This window comes from Eumetopias jubatus, unplaced genomic scaffold (assembly GCF_037043125.1).
Source record: "Eumetopias jubatus isolate StellerSeaLion01/CBP00866 unplaced genomic scaffold, mEumJub1_p1.0 scaffold_8, whole genome shotgun sequence".
In the NCBI taxonomy this organism is placed as follows: Eukaryota; Metazoa; Chordata; class Mammalia; order Carnivora; family Otariidae; genus Eumetopias; species Eumetopias jubatus.
The window spans coordinates 117,718,949-117,746,528 of record NW_028274814.1 but is presented as its reverse complement, the minus strand read 5'-3'; the positions used below and the strand labels follow the sequence as shown (position 1 = coordinate 117,746,528).

At 47.2% G+C, this 27,580-nt stretch overlaps 1 protein-coding gene across 2 annotated transcripts in view; it reads right to left on the bottom strand.

The window, feature by feature from the left end:
* ELK3 (ETS transcription factor ELK3) overlaps window positions 1-27,580 on the bottom strand; it is a 67,468-nt gene that overhangs the window by 5,282 nt on the left and 34,606 nt on the right. Inside the window, exons 3-4 of one of the 2 annotated variants that reach the window (XM_028105430.2) lie at window positions 11,995-12,774; window positions 1,876-1,998 (exon numbers count right to left, since the gene is read on the bottom strand). In XM_028105430.2, coding sequence (XP_027961231.1) covers window positions 1,876-1,998; window positions 11,995-12,774 — 903 coding nt within the window. The remainder of the gene's footprint in view (window positions 1-1,875; window positions 1,999-11,994; window positions 12,775-27,580) is intronic. The other variant, XM_088025289.1, reaches the window with a different exon arrangement.

The window sequence follows — 27,580 nt, the reverse complement described above, 5'->3', positions numbered from 1 at the left end:
AAGTAATAGTGCAGTCCCTGTGCCCATAGAGCTTACCATACACAAGGCACCAAACAACTGCTCTCCTCAGGAGCTCTAATACTAGAATACTGCTGCTCCATTGTGAATACTCTGAGGAAATAAGGTCTTTCAGCTCTCCACCAAAAGAGTACTAACCTAAAACTTTTCCTAGTACTACATTTGCTCACTGCTTCTAGTTTTTTTTACTTCCCTGCCAGAGTTTAAGGGCTGAGAATCAACATGTTGGCTGTGCATGACCATAGCTCAATTTTCTTGTGATGAGAAGATGGGCCAGAAGAGAAACCTGATTACCTAGGGATATACAGTCACATCATGACAACCCTACCTCAACCTTACTAGGAACCAGAGAAGCAAGATAGCAATGAGAAGCAAGATAGCAATCAAAACCTCTTTAGCTCTACCCTTCTTTCGAGACCCTAAATCCCAGCATGTATAGCTCCTGGCACAGAGTTCAATACCAACCTTTACAAGCAAAATGACCAACTCAAAAAAGCACAGAGACCTGATCTTTTTAACACTTAGGTTCTTAAATTATATTTCTTAATTGTCTTGTCTTTTTCTTTTTAAAGTAACCTCTACAACAGACATGGGGTCGAACTCATGACCCTGTGATCAAGAGTCACGTGCTCTCAGGGGCGCCTGAGTGGCTCAGTCGTTAAGCATCTGCCTTTGGCTCAGGTCATGGTCCTGGGGTCCTGGGATCGAGTCCCACATCAGGCTCCCTGCATAGCGGGAAGCCTGCTTCTCCCTCTCCCATTCCCCCTGCTTGTGTTCCCTCTGTCACTGTGTCTCTGTCAAATAAATAAAATCTTTCAAAAAAAAAAAAAAGTCACGTGCTCTACAAACTGAGCCAGCCAGGTGCCCCAATTCCTTGGTGAATTCTTAGGTACCCACTCATTTAGTCAGTGATAATTACTGAGCATTATTTGTATGCCAAGCAATGTGGCCAGACATGGGGTGGGGGAATGGGCACCATAGTAAACAAGAAACAAGACGTAGTTCTGGCCTCTTGAGGACCCACAGTCTAGTGGAGGAGACTGCCAGGTGAACAGGCCGTCATAATACAAAGTGGTCAGTGCTAGATGCAACAGGGACAAAAGAACAACGAGCTTGGGTGAGCCACACTGGAGGGCAGGCGTGGGATTCAGGGTAGATGAGACATGCTAGAGTTAGAGGGGGTTTTCACTTGCCCCAGTTTTGCTTCACTCCTGTCCCTAGGACCCTTTGTATTTTTCTCTTAGTAACATCTTTGTGAGGAACAGTCTTCACGTCTCAAAGAAGAAATACTGATTACCACATGATCGCAAGCAGTGCTACCGCAAGATTCTAGTGTGTGAATGAATAATAAATGTGCCTACCTAGTAACAGGAGTTGTGCAGGATAAAGCAGCTAAGACTTAGTTTTTAACCAAATGCCCTGGACACTCCTTTCTTATTATGGAACAAGGAGAACTTGATTATGATTCATAGGATTATACAGATAACTTTTCTATTACAGTACGGACATTCTTCACTATTTTTGTTTTTCAGTTTATTTCAAGTGATGTCAATATGTTGCCTAATTTTCTAAAGTCCCTTTTCCTTAATAACTTTCCAGTTTTCATAGTCAATGAAGATAGCCAAGCACTTCGAGAATTAATTGTTCCATTTGTTGATATCTGACATGAATATGCCATTTCTGCCTTGATGAAAATGTCTGCCTCTGAAGGCTGGGTTTTGCAGCACCATTAACTCCCTTTGGAAACTTAATATTTTAACCAAATGTAGGGTAGAACTCTGTTACCTCTGCAGCATTTATTGGGGAAACACACCCCTTAGAAGCTCAGTGTTTAAACATTCATTTCTAAATGCTCACCTGGAACAGCGTGTTTGGCCCTTGCAACCGGGCAGGACTCAGTGGAGCAACTGGACTAAGGCTGCTCCAGAAATGTATGCTGGATAGCAGTGGACTCGGGGTCAGAAGCAATCCATTTGGTGTCTGGGAAAGAAAGCACATACACAGATTTTGATAAAGATATCACCTGATTCTGAGCAGTGTGGCTAGGTACACCAGCCATGAACCAAGAAACAAGCCTTACCATCTTAGTAAAATCTGACAACTGTGTAATTTCTGCAAGGCTGTGCACAGTTTAACTTTCTTCAATGCTGATTGTATTGTATTAGCAACTTTATAAAGGAGAAAAGTATGGACAAGTTACCTTCCCTAAACATTCTAAACATTGTAAAACTCAAGTTTACAGCAACATTCATCCAGGTGGTTTTTTCAATTTGTTTTCCTTCCCACATTAAACAAGATTTAGTGTACAAAATGGGATTCCCTGAAGGGGCTTTATTTTTTTTATCAATATTTTATTTTCCTACACTGGATATCCATTACAAACACACATTGTTTTAAAGGGCCTCTCAAACTTCACTTTCATGGTTATCAATGGCCCTTTAAGATTTTAGGATCTGGGGGCGCCTGGGTGGCTCAGCTGGTTAAGCAACTGCCTTTGGCTCAGGTCATGATCCTGGAGTCCCAGGATCAAGTCAGGAAGTCTGCTTCTCCCTCTGACCCTCCCCCCTCTCATGCTCTCTCTCCCATTCTCTCTCTCAAATAAATAAAATCTTAAAAAAAAAAAAAAAAAGTTTAGGATCTGTTGTTAAAATACTCTGTAGCAGCTTCTTCAAAAGTTCTGAACTGGGTTTTCCAGATTCCACTCCAGATATGGGGCTGATGAGAATTCATCTCCCTGGCAATGGTTTGGAGGGGGGAAAAATTCTTTCTTGTTAGATTGGGTGTAAAGCCAAAACTCTGTGTTTCCCAGGAGAGTGCCAAGGACTGCATTTGCTTGCACACACACAGCAGGAATCCTGGCCTGCAAGCTAGCTAGAGGACAGAAGAAACAACTCGCCCCAGCTGGTATGTCTGCATGGCTTTTATTCTCAGCTGAGGCAAACTCCCTGGCCCATGGTGGTTTTGCACCTTTGCTGACTAGAAGGAGCCCCACAGTGGTTTTGTGATGTCAATAAGGTGCTTTGTGTAAGAAGAACCACAGCAAAGGCGCCAGCATTGCACATTGCATCACTTTGGATGCTAAAGTGTTATTTTTTCCTAGAATTGGCCCCAGCAGCTTCGTTAATTATCGAGAATATCTGGCATAAACCTAAGGTGAAAGGTCTGCTCTGTTCAGCGGAAAGGAGACAAACATCCAAAGGTTCTCAAACTGTGAAACTGCTGAAAGGTAAACTAATTTATACCATCTTGAGTCTTTGGTTCCACAGCATTTCCTACACGTGGAATGACCTATGAGGTGACTAGGATAAATACATGTTTTGGATAAGGTTCCCACTTCTAATCCAAGGCAGTTTCACAAATATGCCGGGCCATCTGGTCTGGCGATTAAGAATTAATGGTTCAGCATGCCAGGGTTCCAACCTCAGAACCACTACTTAACTACCTATGCCTCCGTTTCCAAATCTATAAAATGGGGAGGAAAAACTGCCTACCTTATAGGATTGCTGGAAGATGAAATAAGATGATCTCTGTAGAGCTCTTAATATGTGCCTGGCACACAGCAAATGCTCAAGAAGTGTTAGTCACAAGTGTACCCGATATACTTATTCAGTGAATTTCATCTGTTCATGGGAGTAATTCTCAATGCATGTATAAAAGTACTCCATGTTCTGAAACCAATCAAGTCCGCCAGTACCTTCAAGGCTCCTCTCAGTCATATTAGGCTCAAGTCCACAAACTCAGGTCATCTGAGAACTAACATATTTGGACGTTACTCTGGAACCAAATTCCAGCCACAGTATGCAAGTTAACGTTCAAAAACCAGTGTGTTCAGGGCCTCCTAGTTTACCTACCAATGAAGGTCCCAAAGCTCTTAAACAAAGTCTTCTAGTCTACAAAACCTATCTTTCTCTTATTTGTGGCCATAAATATACACCCACTCTGTTTTAATCCTTTGAGCAATACATGGAAGTGTAGAAGTTTTATTTTAGTCTAAAATGTGCACCCAGGTCTGAATGTGAGATGTTTGCACATCTGTTTCAAAGGGATACAGGACATACTCAGAATACAGTAGTCTTCTGTTTCACATGTTTAATCATTTGGAATATCTTTTATAACATATGCAAATAAATATTGTGAAATGACTTCATTCGCTCTTCTCTCCCCCATCCCTGTTCTCCCTGAAGATCCTGTGGCTGTAAAGAAAAAACCATTTGGTTGCTCTTTTAAGGAATGTTCCTATTAGTGCTCACCCTGGGTAATCTCCAGTACAGTGTGAGTTTTCAGAGCCTCTTTCCACAATCTCCTGGAGTCAGGCAAGGTGGGCTGAGCCTGAGGGCTAGACACTAAAGAAAGAAGCCACAAGCAAAATGCATGCTTCCTCTTCCTTCACCAGAAAATATTTTAGCAAATGGGCCCTTTTGAATGGCAGACAGGGAGTTCCTGACCCCTTCAGCTGCATGGAGCAGATGCCCTAGGACCTGAGGCAAAGGACATTGATGTTCAAGGAGAAAGACCATCCAACCAGGATCTTGTCATCCCCCTCAACTCACTTCTTCTTCCACATAATACAGTCTCCTACAAAGCCTGCACATTTGAGCTAAACCTGGTGAGCTGGCATTGCCCGGACATGCCCCACCTGAGTGCCCTGGTTCATGGCCCTCTGCCTGTACCATGCCCTCAGACCCCCTCCTCCTTCCTACCCCTGCCTCCCTCTGCCCATCAAAATCCCGCCTCCTCAAAGGAGACTTTTCTGCTTTTCCCTCTTTTTCCTGAATCCTTATAACACTTTATAACCACTTTTTCCTTAACATTTTCTGCCTCATATTATGGTAATTTGCATATTCTTCTTATACCTCATTCAGTAGCCTTCAAGGTATCTTGTTCATCTGTATTCCTCCTATAAGTACCCAGTTTCTAAATACTTGATGAGCTGAAGCAATCTGTAGCTCTAGGTACATCCCCTCACATGTCACCTCTTGGATATGTCCACTTGGAATGCCCCACATGTTCAAACTAGAACTCACCTTCTTTCCAAGTCTAGTATTTCTTATGACTCCTCCATTTCTGTCAACAATACCACCCATTTATCCACTCAAGAGATACTGAATGCATGATATGTATCAGGTGCCAGAGATACAATGATAAAACAAGACATGATCCCTGGACTTACAGCCCTGTCTACAACCCAGCATCCTCATCACTGTGATGCAAAATTACTTCCCACTTGCTACAATCTCTGGGCATGGTCTGTGTGGATCCTTCTTTGAACTGACTCTTATTTCCCCATCTCCTTTCCTGCTGCATTCAAGGCCCCATCACCTTAGAGATGGCATTCAATAAATGCCATTAAACCAGCCCACGTACTTCTGGCCCCTCTTCCAATCTATTCTGAGCACTGCCACCAAATCAATCACCCTAAGATACTATGTTCCTTTGAAATTCTTTGTTTCAAGGGGAAAAAAAAATCCTTAGCCACAATTCTAGGTTCCCCCATAACCTGGTTTCATATGTTCCTTAATTTCTCTATATGAACCCTCCTACTTGGCTTGATATGTCCAGAACACTATAGAATTCCAACCTGCCAGTTCTTTAGCACTCATTCCAGAACTTCCCTAACTACCTAGCCCATCCTTTCCTGCGCTAGACCTGTTCCACGGGTGATCGCATCCATTTCCATGATTTTAAGCACCCTTTACATGTTGGTGACTCCCTAACTTATCTCCAGTCCCAAACTCCTTAGCTCTGGCTGTAGATAGATGTTTGCTCCTTTCTGTCCTACAGGCTTCTCAGGCCCAAAATGAACTTGTAACCAACCTTTCACCATGAGCTTAATCTTCCTCCCATGCTCCTCACACTCAAATCCTGGCTGTCCCCTACAACTTTCACACCTGGTTAGTCACCAAGTCTATGGACAATTCCTTATGTCTCTCTCTTCGATGTTTCCTTTGGCCCCATCCCACCAACATAGCCTTAGATCTAGATCCTCCTTGTCTTTCATCTGGAATATTATGAGTATCCTAACTGGTTCCAGCCTCACCCCACCCCAATCTACGTCATCAGGATGATTTCTAAAACACAACTCTGTCACTCGTGCACCATCTCCCACCGCGTCCTTCACCTTTGGAATTTATCCCTCCATCCCTTATTGAATTACTGTACTGCCCCTAATATACTAAGCTATTTCACATCTTTATGAATTGGCTCAAGATGCTACTTTGCCTACAATGCCCTCCTCACCTTATGTGCCAGATGACTGCTTCTGATCCTTCAACACCTGCCCAAGTGTGAACATGCCTCCCATGAAGCCCTGTCAACATCCTGCCCCATCCCCAGCAAAATTAAATACCATCTTCCTTAGTATTTCTTTTGTACTGATCTGGGATAGTATGTTAAACCATTTAAGGCAAGTTACGAGCTATTAACAATCAGGGACTTATCTAGCTGACGTTCATATCCCCAGCTCCAAGCACAGCAGCTTACACATAACAGGTGTTCAGTTCCTATATGTTGAATTGAATTAAATGATCTTTCCCCTCTTCTGTTCCTAAGGTGCTTCTCTGCACTGTGTATTTGACTCTTGCCATGTGCCACTGTCTGTCTGTATGCCTTGTCTTGGCTAGGTCCTAAGGTCTTAAAAGGCACTGTACGTACTTCTGGTATCCTTTCAATGATTTGCAAAAAATGTTTGATAATTATTTGTTGAAAGACTCTAAAAGGAATTTTTTGTATCTCTTGATTTAAAACCCCAGCAAGCTGTTAATTTCCTATCAAAACAAGTCTAAAAGTTCCTCATCCAGTCTTCAGGGACCTCTGTCATTTCACATCACCCTAAGTTATATTGCTCCATATTCTTCACCTATTGGACAGCAAGCTATAAGCTCATGAGAGCAGGGACTGTCTATCTTCCTCGCCTCTGTATACCCCAATCACAACTAAATGGTAGGTGTTTAACGGTTATCTCCCAAATGAATTAATTAATGTAACCATTTACTGACTAAAAAGGACATGCATGAGCTGCTCAACAAGAGGTATCTGCAGATTATTTGATTTGGTAATTTGAGATACCAAAGAATTTGGTCTTTTGAGCTTTAGAAAATACAGGAGAGGAAATCACGATGTCCGTTTAACATTTTGTCGTACCAACAAATATCAGAAATCTTAGTCTCTCATGGACACCAACAGAATCCATGACTGTGCCATTCTGGGGTTAAAAACAAATCCTCAAAAAAGGTAACTACCTCTGGAGACTCCTGGAGTTGCCCAAATTCCAATAAAACATCGACTTTAAGGACTTTAAAAGAGAAGTTAAATCACACATAAGTCTGCGTAGCACTGACTGTGCCGATCTTAACGAAAGGGGCACAAAGCAGAATTCCGTAAGAGTCTAAGGTAGGTGTCGTCAGTGGTAGGAGGGGAAAAGGGAGTAAGGGCAGAACTGGGGAGGAGGCAGTGGGACCATGATGGCAACAGGTGGCGATGAGACAGACCCCACGGTGGAAAGAGGAAGGGCACTACCACAGTTTCTTTATCCTGGGCAGCCCAGAGCCCAGGGAAGGAAGAACCGTCAGCTGGAACGTCAAGTCTCACAAAACTCTACCAGCAACATCTTCTACTGCAAACAGCTTCTCAAAAGACCACCTCTCCCCTGTAGGGTCAGTATAGAGAAAGCTGGAAGCTAAGCTGGAAAAGTGTTGTAAAGAGTGGGATGAAGGGAAAAAACATTTCTCCTCCTGGGATAATGGCCCAGGAGACAGTAAGATGCGAACCTGCTCCAGAGCTGGGGCAGGATGCAGTATACCTGGGTTGCTCCTCACCGTACACATCCATTTTACTCCAAATCCCCACCTGATGATTTGGGCCCAAAGTTGTTACATCCACCAGTAAATGAAAGGAGGTTCTCGCATTTCGGTCTGCTGCCAGCTATGTGTACTCATTCGTGCTGTTCAAGGCTGCCGCTAATACAACAGCCTTGGGGCCCGCGTGCTCAGACTCGACGGTGAGTTCATGCCCCAGTGCCCGCACATATCCAAGTTCAGCATCTTAAACATCACACGGGAGATTAACAGAGGCCTTGGCATGAATAAAGGGAAAGCAATGTGCCAACCCCTAATTCTGAACTAACTTTACATTGCTAAGAGATGAGGAGCGAGACAATGAACAGAAGCGGCAAATGGAAGGAAGAGGGACAGAGGATACCGACGTGCAGAACATACAGAGAATCAGGAGCTCCAGCTGACGCTGTTCAGGCTTTCATGGTGCCTGGCTAGGAACCACAAGGGTTTCGCATCCTGGCTCCTCCCTCATCTCAATTTCTGTAGCTCATGCCATGAGAGAGATCATCCTTGCTTTTCTACCAACAGTCCCATATGACCTCAGTGGCTGAACTCCAACTACATCACTTCTTGGTACACAGCTGGCTTTTGCATTCTCTGTCTTCAGGTCCTCGCAGTCCATGCTTGAGGGGCGTCTGGGTGATCATCATGTCTGCCTATATTCGTAATCTTGGTTCCTTAAAATATCAAGAGTAATCTCAACTGCACTGTACAGATCACAGCAGATGCACCACAAATACTTCTGATGGGAATGGAGGTTATGGTTTTAGACGAGTGGCAGAATGACGAACATTTTTTCATGCACACCATATTGTGGATGACGTTTCAAATCTGAATTTGGGCCTATGCAAGGTAGGTGGTTTAATATGATCCCCGGGGGGAAATGTAACCTTACATGACCCTGTTCATGCCAAGACTCGAATCCTACCCTTCCTTCTGCCATATTTCTATCTGAAAATAACTGGGAATTATTCTTGGGATAAATTAGTAAAATATAAACAGACAGTTCTTGGGATAAACTAAATTCCTGGGAACTTCATTTTCAGGGTATCAAGTTATTAGAGCACACCTTTCATTTCTTCTAAAGCCAACAGTTAAGAAAAGTTGACAGGAGGTTCCCACCGGTAACAAAATGTTTACGTACAAACAGTGTCACGTTGCACACAGCACTCTTCACAGAGGAAAGTAATTTCTGCAATCGAAAGTGCTCAGGTAGGAGGGAAACCAATGAGCTGTGGGAACAAGACATCACAGCTGCCTGTGGGAGAGAAAAGCCCCAAGTCTCCTTCAGGAGAGGAAACCCCCAGAGTTGACCCGGAAGTAAAGGGAAGGCTTTCACTCCTGCCCCCTGGGGGGGATTTCAGGGAAATGGGCTCACCCCTCAGGATGAGGCCAGCTGCTGGGAGCTGACTTTGCATCTGACTGTCCACTGAGGGAGAGCCAGGGCTCCAGGGTTAGTTTCTAAGCCACCCAGCTCCCGGGGGAAGGAATCTCTGAGAATCCAAACCCTACCTCGATTCCAGGCCTAAAGAGCTGGAGAACTGTCAAGCCCAGATAGGTGTGACTGTCCTGTCTGATCTCAGAGAAACCACTTGGGTGAATGAATATCACACCCGAGTCCTGCCCTTTCTCTGCGCTCTCTGGTTTTTCCCTCCCTGTTGGCCACCTCGACTGCACTGGGTGCAGGGCTGACACTGCTAGAAGGCGAGGGAAGTCCCGAGATTAGACCATCCCCCAAAGCCAACCTTAACTCCTCTGAATCCATTCAGAGCATTACCTGGTAGCCACCCCCGGGCCCCTCAGCTTGATCCAAAGGCACTCTCAGCCCGAGACCTTACTTCTACTCTCCTGTCATGGAACCAGACCCTGCCCTTGGCCTCTCTCTCCTTGGGAAGCCCTGGTCCCAATCCTTGGACCTCCTGACACCAACTCACAAGCAAGGTCCTACTCTTGCAGCTTGGCTGAGGACCACTCACTGTCATCTGCCCAAGGCACAAGTCCTCTCTTAAAGCATCTGGCTTTCTGATGCTTTCCCTCTCCCCTGTGTGAGGCTGTTCGGGTGAGTCCTGTCACCCAGTCCCGAGTTTAGCATCCCCCTGTTCACATCTGTGCTCTATCCCTACCTCATGTCCAGGTCCCTCCTCCCCTCAGCCCCGCCATACCCTCCTCAGTCCCACTGAGCAGAGCCACCCTAAAGGCACTGTGTCCAGATCCAAAACCCCAGGGCTAGCCTGAGCTGCTTTCCTGGACAACAGGACTGGCCGTCTGTTCGGAGATGGTGACACAGGCTCACAGAGAAAGCAGATACGGAAATCGGAATTGGCCTCGGTCTGGCTTGAGACCTCTCTAAACCTTACGGTTGTAAACACAAAGGAGGCCAGGGGAGGAGATGCTCAGATCATCCACCCTGGCCCACTTCTCAAGTTACTTCTCTGAGCTACTTCAGGAATTGCTGTTTCTGAGCCACTTACTCAGCAGTCCCTCGTCCCTGGACAGTTTTGTTTGGTCCAAAAATGCCTGATTAAAAGCACACGTGCTCATTCTGACCAGTAACTGAGCCCTTAGCCCTCTCCCCTCCGTGGCGGCATGCTCGTTACCACCAGCTCACAAGCTTGGGGAGACACAAAATCCTGGGGACACAATCAGTTTGGGAGAAGCCATGGAGAGGAGAGTGGCCAAGAGCTGCTTTCGGTTGTTTGGCAGACTCCACGGGTGGTTATGATCAGGGACAACTGGGTGTTTTCCCAATGGGCACGCCAAGAACATTTTACTTAAGAGCATGGATTCTGGAGCAGGAAAACCGGGTTCAAATTTGCTTCTACCACCTGTTAGCTGTGTGACCTTGGATGAGTTACTTTACCTCAGTGCCTCATTTACCTCAGCTGGAAAAATGGGACATAACAGTATCCACTTCATGGGCCTGCCACGAAGAATGACTGGAGGGGTGCGTGCAAAGTGTCTAGAACAGGAACCGGCAAACGTGCCCCTCATGATGGTTACAGCAAGGACAGTGACGGCAATGAGCACAGGGGCGGGTGACGGAGCTCCCGTGTGCCTCACGGCTCCAAGAGGATACCTGCCAGGTGTAGCTAGCTCTCCTACCATGGCCATCTTTCCCATTCAGTCCTCCCAACCATCCATTTCACAGACGTGGAAACAGGCTCAGAGAGCAAGTGACCACCGTCTCACTGCCCCCCGGTGTAGCCAGGAACCGAATCCGGTCTGTCACCCCAAAGCCAATGTGCTTAACTCTGCCACCAAAGTGCGTCCAATTCTCCAGAGGAAGCAGAAATAGGCTTTACCAGCCCAGGCTCTGCCTTTGCCCTGCAAATGCCAGCCAGACGAGAAAGAGCATCTGCATATCATATTTAAGGGAAAAGGCTTCCTTCTCGTGGGAGTTACTGCTGGGTTTTCTCAGAGTCGCACTGCTTTTACTGAAAATTCTTTCTCACCGCTTGATGTGGCCCTGATGTTTCACAGATCCACCCAGACGAAGGCAATGGCGGAACATCTATCTTCTTAGTAACAGAAAGCAAATGGCTACTTATCAAGTTTCCCCCAGAGAGGACTCAGTCATAAAAACGTCATGAAGGCCAGGGATGCCCAGGCGGCTCAGTCGGTTAAGCGTCCGACTCTTGATTTCGGCTCAGGTCATGATCTCAGGGTTGTGAGATCGAGCCCCACGTCAGGATCCATGCTGGGGGCAGAGCCTGCTTAAGATTCTCTCTCTCTCTGCCCCTCCACTGCCCGATCTCTCCCTCTCTTAAAAAAAAATTTTTTTTTTTCCATAAAGCCCAAATACCTTCTGAAATGTCACTTGGCCCATTCAACTTTCCCTAGGAAAATATTGTTTGGATCTGCTTTGATGACCAGGGTGCCTGTTCCGTATTATGATCACCTTCGGCCACTGAAAGCAAGAAACCAGTGAAGCATCCCACTGTAACCAATATCTCAAACCTTTTCTCTTGTGGACACCTTGGCCTGGGGATGGAAAAGTAATTTCCCTTCACACTTACACCATGACTTTGGTCTATGGGCCCTAAGGTGATCTTTTGAAGGGCAGAAGGAAGCTGCCTTGGTTGCTCTTCCTTTCCGCTATGCCACCGAGTCTGAGTGCAGCCCCGCCGCGGGAACAGGCTCTTACCTGTGCAGTGAAGAAGGCTGGGGTGAGGGATCCCGAGGGGAGAGCTGGGCTGTTGAGGGCGATGGAGCCGATGTCGGTGCCGGAGAGCACCAGCGGGGGCGCAGAGATTTCCAAGCCTTTGGGTTTTTTGGCCTTTGGGGGAAGAGATGGAGACCTGGTCTTGGAGCCCGATGACAGGTTCAAGGGCTCTAGGGAATCGGAGTCATGGCAGGCGGCCTCCAGGAAGAGGCTTCTGTGTTCAGAAGGGAGGGGCGAGCTGGGGGACAGGGACGGGGACCGAGACGAGGAGGGTGACGCGGACGAAATGCTGGCGGCATTTGGCAACATTAAAGAGGAGACCTTGGCTGAGGCCGACGAGGCCAGGAAGGCCTCAGACGTGGAGGGCAGGGGCACCACGGGCCTGCTGGTGTGCTTGTCGGTTTTATTGGTCACAAACCTGATGACAGTCCTGACTTCTTCCACGGGAGGGCTGTCTTCCGGCTGTTCCTCCAGCTTCTCTGTCTTGATTGCTTTGAAGGATTCCGGCGGGTTCTGCAGGGAATTAATGGTGAAGGACGAGTACAGGCCTGAGTGGATGTATTCGTTGCGGCTTGCGCTTTTGAGGGCCGACAAGCCGTGTCTGTGCACCTCTCGGCCCTCGGGAGGCGCCTTGCAGTCGCTGTCCTGCAGCAAAAGGCTCTCCCGGCTGATCTCCACCGCGTGAGGGTCCATTTTCAGTATCTCCGGGAAAGAGACAAACTTGTACACAAACTTCTGCCCAATCACCTTCTTGATGATGTTCTGTGAATACAAGAGGAGACAGTGAAAAGATCAGTGCACCAGAGAAATGGAGGAGAACGACGTTCGTTGTCATGGGGAATTCTGCCAGCAGCCGCATGGAAATAGTCCTCTTGACTGACGCGTCTTGGCTAAGGTGCCATGGAAAGGGGACTCGAGTGGGAGGCAGCGGAATTCGATTTGCTTTCCAGCCCTGCTGTGACGAACGGCGTGCTCTTTAGCACAGCGATGGTCCTTTTTGGCTTCCTCCCCTGTGAAGTTAAGGGTTAGTCTACCTAATAACATCCTAGCCGTCGCCCTTTGCTAAGCACTTACTACGTGGCTGGCAGTGTCCCGGCACCATCCCATGGCATCTGTACGGTAATCCTAAAAGGAAGGTAATCAGTACCTAAAAATTAATGATTCAACTCCCGTTTTAAAACTTAAGAAAATAAGCTTAGAGCGCTTAAATAAGCCACAGGAGCCACACGGTAGGTAAGTGGTCGAAGCAGCATTTCCTTCACCATAATGCAGTATTGTCTTACCTACCTCTGGGACTTGTGAGAATTCAATGAAATAATAACGGGAAAGCATTCTGTAAGCTGGAACGCATTATAGAAACGTAAGTTATTATCACCCACCACCACAATGTTTTCTTAAGTCATGTAGCCATTTTTTCCTTTTTAATTTTCTGCCAAGAAAGCCACTGGAGGAAAAACAACTTGTCTACTTTGATATTTACATCACTCCTACAGTATTTTAAGTTGCTGGTATCTACCTCTGGCTCTTCAGTTTATGGCTCCAAGTCCTCAAACATTAGGATGTCAGTGAGAGCCAAGAATCACTGCAAAACTGTTCACACCCCTTTGGGAGAACGGACTTCATTGGAAAGACTCTCTACTGTTCTTGAGGTTTATTTCATTGGAACGTCAGCAAATATCTATCAAATGTTTGTGGGGTGAAAGGCCCTCCACCGAGACAAAGATGGTCTTCCTCAAGCACAAAGAGCTAGCAGCACCATCCTGTGGGGAAAAGACTCAAAATGTTTCCTTACAAACTGTTCCTCCTCAAACTTGGGTGTGAGTGAGGGTGTAAAACAAAAAAAAAATCATCTGGGGGGAAAAGAACTTTAGAAGCAGTAACTCCTATTGAGCACCTACTGCATACCGGATATTGTGCACAAGCTATCTGATCTGTTCTCACACTCACCCTCCTGGAGGGTGGAAGGTGTCCTCTTATGACACAAGCTCAGAGATGGGGAGTAATCTGCCCAAAACCCACCACGATCTACTCCTTCTGAAGCCTCAGCTTTTTCACATTTCCACAAAAATTTGGGTGGAAAGAATCAAAGAACCCCTTAGTAGAGGTGAAATTTTCAAAATGGAGATGGAATTAACAGGTAACATTGTATTAGTTTCAGGTGTACCACATAATGATCACAGGTCTAGTGAACATCGATCACCACAGAGTGTAACATTTTTTTTCCTTGTGATGAGTATTTTTAGGATCTCCCCTCTTAGCAACTTTCAAATATACCATAGAGATGAAATTTAATTAAATTTGATGTTCCTTCTGTGATCATCGTTTGGTTTATAAGCATATTATGTTTTTGCCTTCCCTCTTGTTACATTACAGCATGCCGATTTGCAGTTTTCCTCCTTAAAACAGATCATCAAATCCCAAAAGTGAATTTATCCAGCCATCCGGAGGGGAGGGCATATTTACTATGCCACTGAGATTTCTGAGCAAGAATCCCTCCGGGCAGGCATCGAAGGGACGGACACACAATGTCCCCATTCAGCACCGGAAATCCCAGTAACGCAAATCCTGGCGAACCTTCACTCAGCACCAGCCCACAGGAGGCTCCCAACCCTGAGCATGTTAGATTCTTTAGATTCGAGGCTGAACAGTTCTAGTGCCTGGCAGCCTGGTGCTGGGACTACAAATTTAACCCACTGAATGCCATTTACCTCCATCTGACCTCAACTGCACACTGAACACTAGCAAAGCTGACTACCATTTACACACCTTCAGAGAAATTTGGGAAACTTACAAGTTCCACCTGGGCCTCCTTGGCAGCATCTCAGCGGGCGTCCCACCAGGCGTGGGTAGACAACATGCCTAAGAGAAATCCACTCCCGGGCAGGATAGGGTTAAATAAGGGTGTCACTGGTACCACCTGACTCCGGGTGGGTTCTCAGTAAAAAGAAAGCACGCTTGCCCGGCCTGTTCCGCTGCTACAATTCTCAAGTATTTCTGGCTTTTGTTAATATTTTTCTCCCTAGGTGAAAACTTTATTTTGTCCTCAGCCAGTCTGAACATCCATCTAAATTGACTGAGTTATTAGAGCCTAAATAATTACACAGAAGAAAAGAGAAACTGTATGGTCTGAATCATTTCTTCAAGGCACGTTCTTGTAAAGTTTTTTTTTAAAACCTTTAATTTTATTATGGGTATTCAGAACGTAACTTCTGAGATGGAATTATATGCATAAGCAAACCAAGGAGTGATTTGGGGCTGTGATAAAAATAACAAAAAGGCCCCTCCTCCTGAAAATGGTTGGGAACTGAAAGGTAGTCAAAGAGCTGGGCTTTGATGTGTTAAAAAGAACAAAGAAGGAGCGCCTGGGTGGCTCAGTCCATTAAGTGAAGGCGGACTCTTGATTTTGGCTCAGGTCATGATCCCAAGGTCATGGGATGGAGCCCTTCGTCCGGCTCCATGCTCAGCACAGAGTCTGCTTCTCCCTCTCTCTCTGCTCCTCCACCCCCCTTGCCTCCGCTGTCTCTCTCTCTCTAATAAATAAACTCTTATAAAAAAAACATAAGGAACGATTCACATGACTATCGACTGACAAATGGATAAACAAAATGTATATTCAGACTACAGAGTATTATCAGCCATAAAAAGGAATGAAGTACAGATGCATGAAACCACATCAATGCACCTTGAACGCATTAAGTGCAAGAAAGGTCGCGTATGTGATGGATTCCATTTCTATCAAAAGTCCAGAATAGACAAACCTAGAGAGACAAAAGAGTCATTTCCTAGGATTTGGGGGTGATATGGAGGAATTGAGGGGTGACATTAAAAAGTTAAGGGTTTGGGAGGAATAGTGAAAATGTCCTAAAATTTACAGTGGTTTTGGATGCACAACTCTGTAGATATTCTCGAAGGCCACTGAATTGTATACCTTTAATAAGGGTCCATTGGATGGTATATGAATCATACTTCAAGGAAGCTGTTTTTTTTTTAAAAGAACATGAGAATCTTTTTTTCCTCCAGCTTTACTGAGATGTAACTGAAATATAACATTGTGAAGTTTAAGATGTACAATATGAAGATTTGATGCATGTATATACATTGCAAAATGTTTACCACAATAAGGTTAGTTAACACATTCATCAGCTCACATAATTACCATTTTGTTGTGGTGGTGGTGGTAACATTTAAGATCTACTCTCTTGGCAGCTTACAAGTATATAATACAGTATTGTGAACAACAGTCACCATCCATACCTTAGATCTCCAGAACTTACTCATTTTGTGGCTGGAAGTTTGTACCTTTGACCAACATCTCATTTCCCCACCCCTCAGTGGCCGGTAACCACCACTCTACTCTCTGTTTGTAGGAGTTCTGCTTTTTTAGATTCCACACATATGTGAAATCATTCAGTATTTGTCTTTCTCTTATTCCATTTAGCATAATGTTCTCGAGGTCCATCCAAAACATTTGCGTGTTTAAATGGAAGATGGTAGGAACCTTCTATGGCTGGATGGTGACTGCCATACCCCTACTGTGAAGATAAAAAAGGAGCCTCCACAAAGGACACTGAACTCAGCCATAGCAAGAGGGGCCCCGCAGTAGCTGCTGCCTCTCTCGGGGGGGGGGGGGGGGAGTGGGGGGAGAGTTACCAGGACACCACCATAGCTTTTTAGGAAAAGGGTACAGTGGCAGGGATGGAGCTGACCAAAAGGAGGAAGAAACCTTTGGAAAGAACCAGGGCAGACAGGAAAGATGGAGTAGATCTGGCTACCCAGACAATCTGGGCATGAAGGGGTGTGGAGGGTGCAGGAAGGAGGTCAGGGCACTGTAGCCCCGCTGTTTGAGAGCCCAACCCTGCACGGGGGAAATCTGCTCATAGGAAGGGAGCTGGTAAGGAAAGCCCTCCCACCAGGATGCCCACAGCCTGAGACCTCGGTAGCAGACTCAGAGGAGGTATATGCCTGGCAGCCGAAATCACAGCCTCTCAACTTCCAGGGCAGACCCTGGGAGCACATGGGTGGCACGTACATTCAACTAACTCTCTGTGGTCTCTGAAGGGAGATTGCCTTTCAAGGATTTGCCCCGCGAAAAAAAAGTAAAACCTGTTTAATCTTATTTGACTTTACGACGTTGCTTTCAATAACTAAATGTTAAATGTGTTAAGACTTGACTTGTATACTACTGTTGTAATTTTTTCAAGTTAAAATTGTCCCTAAATGCCACTTCCTATATCTGATTTTTCCCAGTAAATGAGGCAAAGCAATTCTAAGACCTTCCACAAACATCTAGCCATCTAAAATGGAAAGGTGAATCCTTCTGCCTCTACAAACAAGCTAGCTATTAGAGGGCAGCTGGGGTATGCTCTTAGGATTTCAGGGTGTCTTCAAATTGAAATCTCAATGTTCTCAGTATGAAAAACCCGAGATCAGATGCTTATGTAAGGAAAGTGCTATTCACCCAGTAAACCCAAAAAAACAAATGGATAATGCTGGCCATATTTTGCCTTTCTGACATTTCCTTAGGAATCTAGCAGAACCTCCCTTCCCCTCCCCCAATAAGACCATTTAAGTGTGTGTTAAGCAACTACAGAATACTAAATAAAAAGTGTGGTCAAACCCCCCCCCCCCCCACAAAAAAAAACAGAGTTTGTCCTGCGAGGAGTTTGCTGAGAAAACTCACAGTATAGGGGAATAATAGATAGTAGTTGCTGAGCACATATTATCAGGCTGGGTACTAAGAACTTGACCACCGTTAACTCAGTTAGTCCTCTGAGAGACTGGAACTATTAGGATCCCCATCTTAGAGACGGGCAAACTGAGGCTCAGAGAGTATAAATTACCTGTGCCCACAAGCTAGTACGTGGGCAGTCTGATTCCAGAGCCTTTGGCCACAATGGAAGGGGAATACAAGACTCGGGCTGAGACCGCCCAGGACACAAGAGCGCTTGGGGACAGGCTCTTATTATGAAAAGTGATGAGGGTATTTACAGAAAGTTGGTTTTTTCACCCCTTCTTCCCAGACCCACAAGTATGTGTTGCTTACAGTTGCCTGGTAACCTGACAAATGCTGTCTGTGTCCAGCTGAGCTAAGTGACTTCTCCGGCACGGTTTTAGACCAACAGTTGCACACATCTGCTTCACTTTACACATGTGGGACCAGCCTCCCTGTTCGTCATTTCCCATTCAGTGTGTATCACCAACCAGGCTGGACTCCTGATCCCACATTCCATGTGAGGTCACAGGCAGCGAGGACGACCGACTTTGGGAGAGGAAACGCAACATTCACCTCACACACCCTCCGTGGCAGTTCCAGGTGACAGCAGAAGCTACTCCCACCACGGCCACTTCCAAGCTGGGGTCTTGAGATCGCAGGAGCCTAAAGGGCAAGCAGCCTGGTAGGGGCAGGACCATGGCGGCCATCTTGGGCAGAGGAACCCTTCCCGACTCACCGGCTACCCCTGGCCACGGAGGGACCAGTGAGAGTCTCCCTTCGTTACTTCCCGCTAACAGGATGGAAAACACAGAGAACAAGCCAACTTTCCGCTTCCCTCCCTTGCCTGTTGCCCTGACAGGTTCCAGGCTTCCTGGCAAAAATAAAGGTGCCTGTAAGTGTGTTTAAATATATATACACACAAGCAACTCTGCTGTCTCCTCCCACTGAAGAGAAAGAAGGAGCCTGTGTAAATAATGCGCTCTGGTGCATAAATTAGAAATGTGTCTATTAAGTATTGTGATCTTGAAAAAAAAATTATATGCAGTGGTAGGTAATGAAGAGATGCTCGAGGAATTCAATTTACCTTGTTAATTTTGATGTTACGACAATACTACTAAGTTAACTCCATGTTTTGTTTTGTTAAAGATTTTATTCATTTATTTGACAGAGAGAGACACAGCGAGAGAGGGAACACGAGCAGGGGGAGTGGGAGAGGGAGAAGCAGGCTTCCCGCGGAGCAGGGAGCCTGATGCGGGGATCCATCCCAGGACCCCGGGATCATGACACAACCCGAAGGCAGACGCTTAATGACTGAGCCACCCAGGTGCCCCTAACTCCACGTTTGTTGAATGAATGCCTGTACTATAATGAGAACTGACCCAGGCAGGAAACCAGAGGCTTTACCCCATGAGAGACACAATTTTCTGTGACTGACTGATCCCCAGGCTGGTTCGCGCCCCGTGAATGTGTCCCAGCTGTCTAACTGCATGTGCTTTCTGGTTGGCATTTTCAAACTGAAAATTCCCAGACAGACACCGAGGGCCATAAGCAAAACCCTACAACCCCATACCTCCTGTGATAGCTTAATAAACTTGGATTTCACCTATCCATGTATGTGGCAAATGTGTGCCACCTGTGTGGGCTCTGCCCTGGCACCCCGATTTTGATCTAAGGTCATGCATTGGACTTTCCAGCGCCCAGACGTCTCATCCCAGTTCTCAAGTTTCTCCCCAGGCTGCTCGTGGCCCCAGAAGGAGCCAGACTAGTTATGGGCTCCCCATCAGGGCTACTGTGCCCTGGCTTTCCCACCTTCCAGGACCCGCAGGACCCCTGCCCTCTGACTCTGCAACTCTCCTATCTTGGTCTCAAAACGGAGAAATGTCAGTGGCTCGCTAACACAGCAGGAAAGGTGGTGCAGGAGATTCTTCCTAACAGCCCGGCCTATTCCTAATCCCACAGCAGCAGGGGCTGCAGAGGAGAGTGGTAGATCCTTCCGTAAATACCCGCTTGACTCTGTCACAAAGGTTGCCAAGGGGGAGTATAAGGAGTGGTTCTAGAGTCAACTGCCTCTTACCAGCCACGTGCCTCAGTTTCCCCATCTATAACATGGGGACTGATCTACCACATGCCTGAGATTGAATGAGATACTCCACATAAAGCTTATCAGCAGAACACTGATACAGCCACACACGATAAGCCCACATTACACAGCAGCTCTTAGTATTCGTATTTTTATCCTCCCATTTAAGCAAAAACAAAACAAAACAAAAAACCCACTCCCTATCCACTCCAGTGGCAAGTGAATAGTCAAAATTAAACCTCCTAGAAGGCTATGCATACTCCCTTCACTTCCTCCACGGTCCTAGGTACCATGTTGGGACGTATGGCAGACAGAATGACATCTGGTTTATATACCTTGACCAACAGGGGAAACATGATGTTTTATTTAGTTGGGTTCAGACAAAAAATAGACACAACGCTTACCGTATATCATGCCTAGCGTGGCCAGCGCTTGACACGCACTGTGAAGGAAACCTCACACACTCCAATTAATTTAGGCGTCGGGGGGAGGGGAGGGGGCCAGCCCTGGGGGCAGCATATGTGAAATCCAAGTGTCCTGCTCCAAAGGCCACAGCAGCTTTAGCGGAAAGGCAGCACGTCCAGCCCGGCAAGTGGTGCGGACACTAAGCAGACACCCCAGCTGGGTTCCACTGCTCTCCGACACTGCTCAGAGCAGGACACGCACTGCCCAGACAGGCGGGAGCAGCCCAGCTCTGCGGGCTCTGCTGTGGGGGGGCCCCAGGGGGAGGGCCACACGGGCGGGCTGCTGGCCCTGAGTGCCCGTCACCAAGATCCCTGTGCAGGGGAAGAGGGATGGATTGATTTTGAGGGATATTCATCTCATCACAGTAGAGACCCCACATGAAAGGATCCCATGGCCAGAAAGGGCCAGGGAAAGAAGCAAACATTTATGAGTGCCTACCAAATACCAAACCTGCACAGCCACCTGGCAAGACAGGCGCTGGGATCCCATTTTAAAGATGAAGAAGTCAAGGCTGTTGGTGGGGAGGGAGGTGAGACCCAATTTCCTGTCCCACAGTGGTGGGTTAGATAACGGGAGGGCCTCAGAGTGGAAAACCACGTAGCTATTTTAGAGGACAAAACAGCGTTAACATTTCCCCATGCCTTTCAATGCATGTTAGGTGAAAAAAGCAGCAGTCACAGGATGCGTCCCTTGTTGTTTTTTTTTATGTTATGTTAATCACCATACATTACATCATTAGTTTTTGATGTAGTGTTCCATGATTCATTGTTTGCGTATAACACCCAGTGCTCCACGCAGAACACGCGCTCTTTAATACCCATCACCAGGCTAACCCATCCCTCCACCCCCCTCCCCTCTAGAACTCTCAGTTTGTTTCTCGGAGCCCATAGTCTCTCATGGTTCATCTCCCCCTCTGATTTCCCCCCCTTCATTTTTCCCTTCCTACTATCTTCCTCTCTCTTTTTTTTTTTTTAACATATAATGTATTATTTGTTTCAGAGGTACGTGTCTGTGATTATCAGTCTTACACAATTCACAGTACTCACCATAGCACACACACCCTCCCCAATGTCCATCACCCAGCCACCCCATCCCTTCCACCCCCCACCACTCCAGCAACCCTCAGTTTGTTTCCTGAAATTAAGAATTCCTCATATCAGTGAGATCATATGATACATGTCTTTCTCTGATTATTTCGCTTAGTATAATACCTTCTAGTTCCATCCACGTTGTTGCAAATGGCAAGATTTCATTCTCTTTGATGGCTACATAATATTCCATTGTATATATGCCACATCTTCTTTATCCATTCATCTGTCGATGGACATCTTGGCTCTTTCCATAGTTTGGCTATTGTGGACATTTCTGCTATAAACATTGGGGTGCACATACCCCTTCGGATCACTACATTTGCATCTTTGGGGTAAATACCCAGTAGTGCAATTGCTGGGTCGTATGGTAGCTCTTTTTTCAACTTTTTGAGGCACCTCCATACGGTTTTCCAGAGTGGCTGCACCAGCTTGCATTCCCACCAACAGTGTAGGAGGGTTCCCCTTTCTCCTCATCGAGTCGATCCCATTTACAATTGCACCCCAAACCATAAGATACCTACGAATAAATCTAACAAAAGAGGCAAAGAATCTGTACTCAGAAAACTATAAAATACTCATGAAAGAAATTGAGGAAGACACAAAGAAATGGAAAAGTGTTCCATGCTCATGGATTGGAAGAACAAATATTGTGAAGATGTCAATGCTACCTAGAGCAATCTACACATTTAATGCAATCCCTATCAAAATACCATCAACTTTTTTTCAAAGAAATGGAACAAATAATTCTAAAATTTGTATGGAACCAGAAAAGACCCTGAAGAGCCAGAGGAATGTTGAAAAGGAAAAGCAAAGCTCGTGGCATCACAATTCTGGACTTCAAGCTCTATTACAAAGCTGTAATCATCAAGACAGTATGGTACTGGCACAAAAACAGACACACAGATCAATGGAACAGAATAGAGAGCCCAGAAATGGACCCTCAACTCCACAGTCAACTAATCTTCGACAAAGCAGGAAACAATGCCCAATGGAAAAAAGTCTCTTCAACAAATGGTGTTGGGAAAATTGGACAGCCCCATGCAGAAGAATGAAACTAGACCATGTCCTTACACCACACACAAAAATAGACTCAAAATGGATGAAAGACCTAAATGTGAGACAGGACTCCATCAAAATCCTAAAGGAGAACACAGGCAGCAACCTCTTCGACATCAGCCACAGCAACTTCTTCCTAGAAACATCGCCAAAGGCAAGGGAAGCAAGGGCAAAAATGAACTATTGGGACTTCATCAAGAAAGAAAGCTTTTGCAGAGCAAAGGAAACAGTCAGCAAAACCAAAGACAACTGACAGAATGGGAGAAGTTATAAAAATGACATATCAGATAAAAGGGCTAGTATCCAAAATCTATAAAGAACTTATCAAATTCAACACCCAAAGAACAAATAATCCAACCAAGAAATGGGCAAAAGACATGAACAAACATTTTTCCAAAGAAGGCACCCATTGTTTTAATGAAACAATTATATATACTGAATAAAAGAAGAAAAAATTAACCTTAAAAGATGTAAAGGTGGTAGGATTGTCAGTGATCTGTAATACTTCTCTTTTGCTTCTCTGCGTTTTCATGTTAAATAATATGCGTTTAATATGCATTAGTTGTCAAAACAAGCTTTTTTTTTTTCTTTTCAAAAAAGCAGCAGGCTCTAAAAAGCTTCCTAGCCCCAGACCCCGCAGCTTGTCACAGGCGGAGCTGAAGCTAAACCACTTCTACAGAGCGAACGCCAACGTGGGAGCCCTTTCTGCCCCACCGCCACACCCTCTCCCAGAAAGCAGCTGCCGTTGCCTCAGAAGCTGCTGGTCAAGTCAGTCCGCCAGGACCCCGGGGCTCTGCGTTCCAGAGTAATTGTGGGGTAACTGCCGAGTGCTTGGGAAACCAGCTCTGTGCTAAGGAAGCAAGGTCCGTGCTCAGGAACGTCCCTTCCAGCTCCTCGTGAGGAAGACCAGCTTTCCCTAGTCTGTTCCTTTGCTGGAAATAGAGCCGCCTCTGTCCACCCTGGGGGGAGAGGCGGTGCCTGCTCTGAGGGAGCGCCGTGCAGGAGGCCCCAGGGACCCAGCAGCTCCACAGCAGCAGACATCAAAGCCCACCTGTAAGTCGGGGGCATTCGAGAGACAAGGCGGATGGGAAAATAACAGGCAGCTGGTATCCACATCCACAGCCCAGCTGTGGCCCCTGCTGAGCAGCGGGAGTGCTCATAGGGGAGCACGGAGAGCACGGACCAGCACCTCTGGGTCTTGATGGGCCAGGCGTTAAATGGAACCAGCACTGGGTGAACTGACCTGGGTCCGAATCCCAGTTTCTCTATTTCCTCTGACCTTGGGAAAGGTACTGAACTTCTAGAGGCCTCCCTTTGCTCACCTCTAAGAGCAGAACAAAAATACTGCACAGGGTCTTTTTCTCTAAAAAAATTAATATATGTCAGTGCCCCACTCACATAGGTCCTCCAAACATGAACCTCACACAGTACAATTCTGCTTAGCAAGCAATGATCTAATTGTATAGCATCCTCATATCACACTGTCTTTTCATTGTATTCTGCCTTCAAATAATCTAAATTCCTTTTTTTTTTAAGATTTTATTTTTAAGTAATCTCTACACCCAATGTGGGGCTTGAGCTTACAACCCTGAGAGAGAGTTGCACTGACTGAGCCAGCCAGGCGCCCCTCAAATCGTCTAAATTCCTTATATTCACTTCATAGCTTCCCAAAGGCTTACACATTATGTCATGCAATCCTTACAACACTTTGATACCCATTTTACAGATGAGGGACCTGAGGCGCCAAGCTTAAGTCACAAACTAGAAAGTAGCAGTGATGAGTCTCGAGGCCACGGGTTCCCAGCCACACCCTGGCTTCAGCTCCTCGTTTTGGGTTCCCGTCCAGACCACTGGCTGACTCACTCTTTCCGACACAAAACCTGACTGTCCTCTCTCCAAAGTTAGAACAAGTCCTCACTGTAGGAGTCATGCTCCAAGTTCCTCCTCTGTAACAAGCAAGCATTCTTTCAACAGCATTTAAGATGCTTTCATATGGAAGGCTCCTTGCTAGGCTCGGAGGAACAGAAAAGGAAGTGAATCCGGCCTGTGTCCTTGAAGCATGTGACTTCTGCTTGCATCTGCCCCCCCTCCCCCCACTCCCTGCCATCCGAAGCCATGGGGACACAGAGCAGTTGGGGCCATACTGAGCTCTGCTATGAATCTGTTGTGGGCAGGCTCACCTCACACCTGCCACCCTAAGGAGCATTCCTCAAAGGACTCCAACCCAGCAACTTAAGCTGCCTCTCCCTGGGCCAGTCTTTCCCGTCAGCAGGGAGTTGTACGGTACCCACCCCCGCCCTCCCAAATTCATTTCCACTCAGAAGCTCAGAATGTGACTTTATTTAGAAACTAAATGTGCATCTTTGCACATGTCACCAGTTAAGGATGTGGGGATGGAATCAGCACAGAGTTAGGGTGGGCACTAAGTTCAATGCCTAGTGCCCTCACCACAAGAGGAAAGGCTCCGGGAGACACACAGGGAAGAATGCACAGAAGGAAGAGAGGGACAGACGCAGAGACTGAAGCCCTGCAGCCCCAGCCGAGGACAGTGAGGGCTGCCGGGGCCACCGGAAGCCGGAAAAGGCAGGGAAGCATTCTCCCCGAGAGCCTTCGAAGGGAGCATGGCCCAGCGGACACCTTGATTTTGGACTTCTGGCCTCCAGAACTTTGAGAGAATAAATTTCTGTTGTTTTGAGCCACCGAGTTTGTGGTACTTTGTTACGGCAACACTAGGAAACATGTCCTCCCCCAAAGACTCTGTCCAGCGGGGCAGGGGGCACGGCCTTTCCCCAGGGCTTGGCCTCCCGCACGCAGCCGCCGAGACAGGTGACACTTGGGCTGTCCTCTGTCTGAAGCTTAAGTCTGGAGCATGCACACCAGCACAGGCATGCACACACACATGCACACACACCCTACTTCCAGCTTCTAAGAATAACGTGCTGCCAATAAAGAGCTCCAACTCTGTCTTAGAATTGGCTGACTCCTGGGGGAGGTTTCTCTGTGGTTTGGGTTGAGATTTCTTTATTCCCTGGCACTGCTAGACTGCAGTGTGAACCATCTCTCCAAGTTCGGCCAGCCTGACATGGCACGGCTGCTCACCCTTGCTGCCTGAGTAACGTGCTATCCCGAAGGCCGGCACACAAAAGGAGCCTGGCAGGACGCCCAACCCGGGACTGGACATTAAGAGCATTTTTCCACCCCCTCCGGGCTCGTGGCTGCTTCTCCTGGACTGAAACTCTTGTCTCGCTGCTGGCTCGCTTTCAACACTCAAGGGTATTTTTATTAAAGGCCTCTGGAGTGTTAATAAGACAAAATTTAAAACTGTTCCCCCAGCACATGCTTGGCTGGGCAGGAAGCTGCCCACAATGACTCTGAGCAGGCACTTCCAGGTTGGTGGGGGGGGGGGGGGGCGGTGCTGGGAGACGCAGGTGGTCTGAGAGCACATTCTCACCCCGGCTTGGCCACCAATTTTCTTGCACATTCACCTCCCCGCTCGGGTCCTCACTTGCTAAAGGACGGACAAGCAGGGCAGGTTTCTTAGCTCCTTTGCAAGTGCTGACCTTCCGAGATGACAGACTTCTTTTTATGCTACAGGGAAGCCTGTTTGCTTGTTTCATGCGCATCTATCCTGCATTCATTTGGCACCACTGCTTGCGGGTGCTGCACAGAGCTGGGCACGGTAAGGAAGGCCAGCACCTGATCAGCAAGGCAAGCACAAGGATGGTGGACAGAGTGAAGGCAACACCAAGTGCAGACATCGGGGTGGAGGAGAAGCGGGAAGGCGCCTGAGGATGAGCTGGAGCGGGCCAGGCAGGAAAGGCAGAGGGAGAGCCTGGGGAAGGAGGAGGTCTGAGTAGAGGCCGAGAGAGGGTGGCAGGCTGGGGTGGTGCAGGAGAGGCAGTCTGGTTGGGGCCAGATGGTAAGGGGGTTTGGAGTCTTTCCAGGAGGCTGCAGGATGCTGGGCAGGCACACAGGCAGAGGGGTGCCATGCTCGGATCTGGCTTTCTTTAGGAAGTGTCGCTTGGCCATCTAGGAAGTTTGGGGGGGGCTCCTGGGGCTGCCAAACCTCCCATTTTCAGCTGGCTCAGAGAACGCTGCCAGCCGTTTTTCCATTGTCATTTTGAACAAACAGGGGTTGGTCTCCTCTCTCTGCCTGCCCTTGGGTGATAATCAACAATATTAGAAATGGGGGATTCACGGGTGGGCCCAAGGCTCTGTAGGTGTGTGATCCTCCAGCTTCATGATTCTGAGCATTGACCTTGGGGCGAAGCGCCGTAGACAGAATGCTCTGCTGCCCACCAGCGGCTTCATCTTGGATCTGTTACTTAATCTCTCTGAAACTCAGTATCCTACCTCTAAAATGGGCCCATTACCAACTATGACGATAGGCATTTCACATGTTAGGAAATGAGTCAATAAATGTAAAAATATCTAGCACAGTGCTGGCTTAAGACAAATCCTCCATACAAGTGAGCTTCCTTTCCTTATGTCACAGATCGGGGGTAGGAGCTGAGGTAAACTGTTGTCAGAGCACAGGCGGTGGCGGGCGGGGGGGGAGGCGGCCCAGAGGAGCAGCTGGGCCAGTGGGTGGGCGGTGGGCGGTAGGATGTGCATGGTACGGGTTTTGTCAGTTTGTCTACACAGCCACTGAATTTCCCCGCAGCTAGAAGCTGCCCAGAAGCAGGAACACCCATGCCGGCAGACCAGTGTGGGCTTGGGCAACAGCCTGACGTAAGTGGATTTGGCTAGGCTGCCGGAGCGTTGGCAGCACAACGCCGAGCCCAGCAGCCCCATCAACACAGTGTTGAAGGTACTCCCCAGACTCTGGGTGTTTCTTAGCAACTGCCCTATTTGGGGGAACACTGAGTGCCATCACGAAGCTAGCTTGGAAGCATGTGCAAAACAGGCAGCACCCCCAACCACCATGCAGTGCCCCCCACCCCCCACAGCCACTCACTCCCAGGGCAGTGTGACCAGACTAGAAAACCTTCACGAGGCAATCAGCTACCCGCTCCCCCCGCCACCCCCCAGATCACTGGGCAGCTTCCAGGACCAAAAGCTTCCAGAAAGGCCCTGGTTATCCCCTCAGCCCCCAAGCAAAAGTGCAGTTGTCATCTGTTGTACTTCAAACCAGCTAAGCAGCTGACATGACAGGAAGGGGAA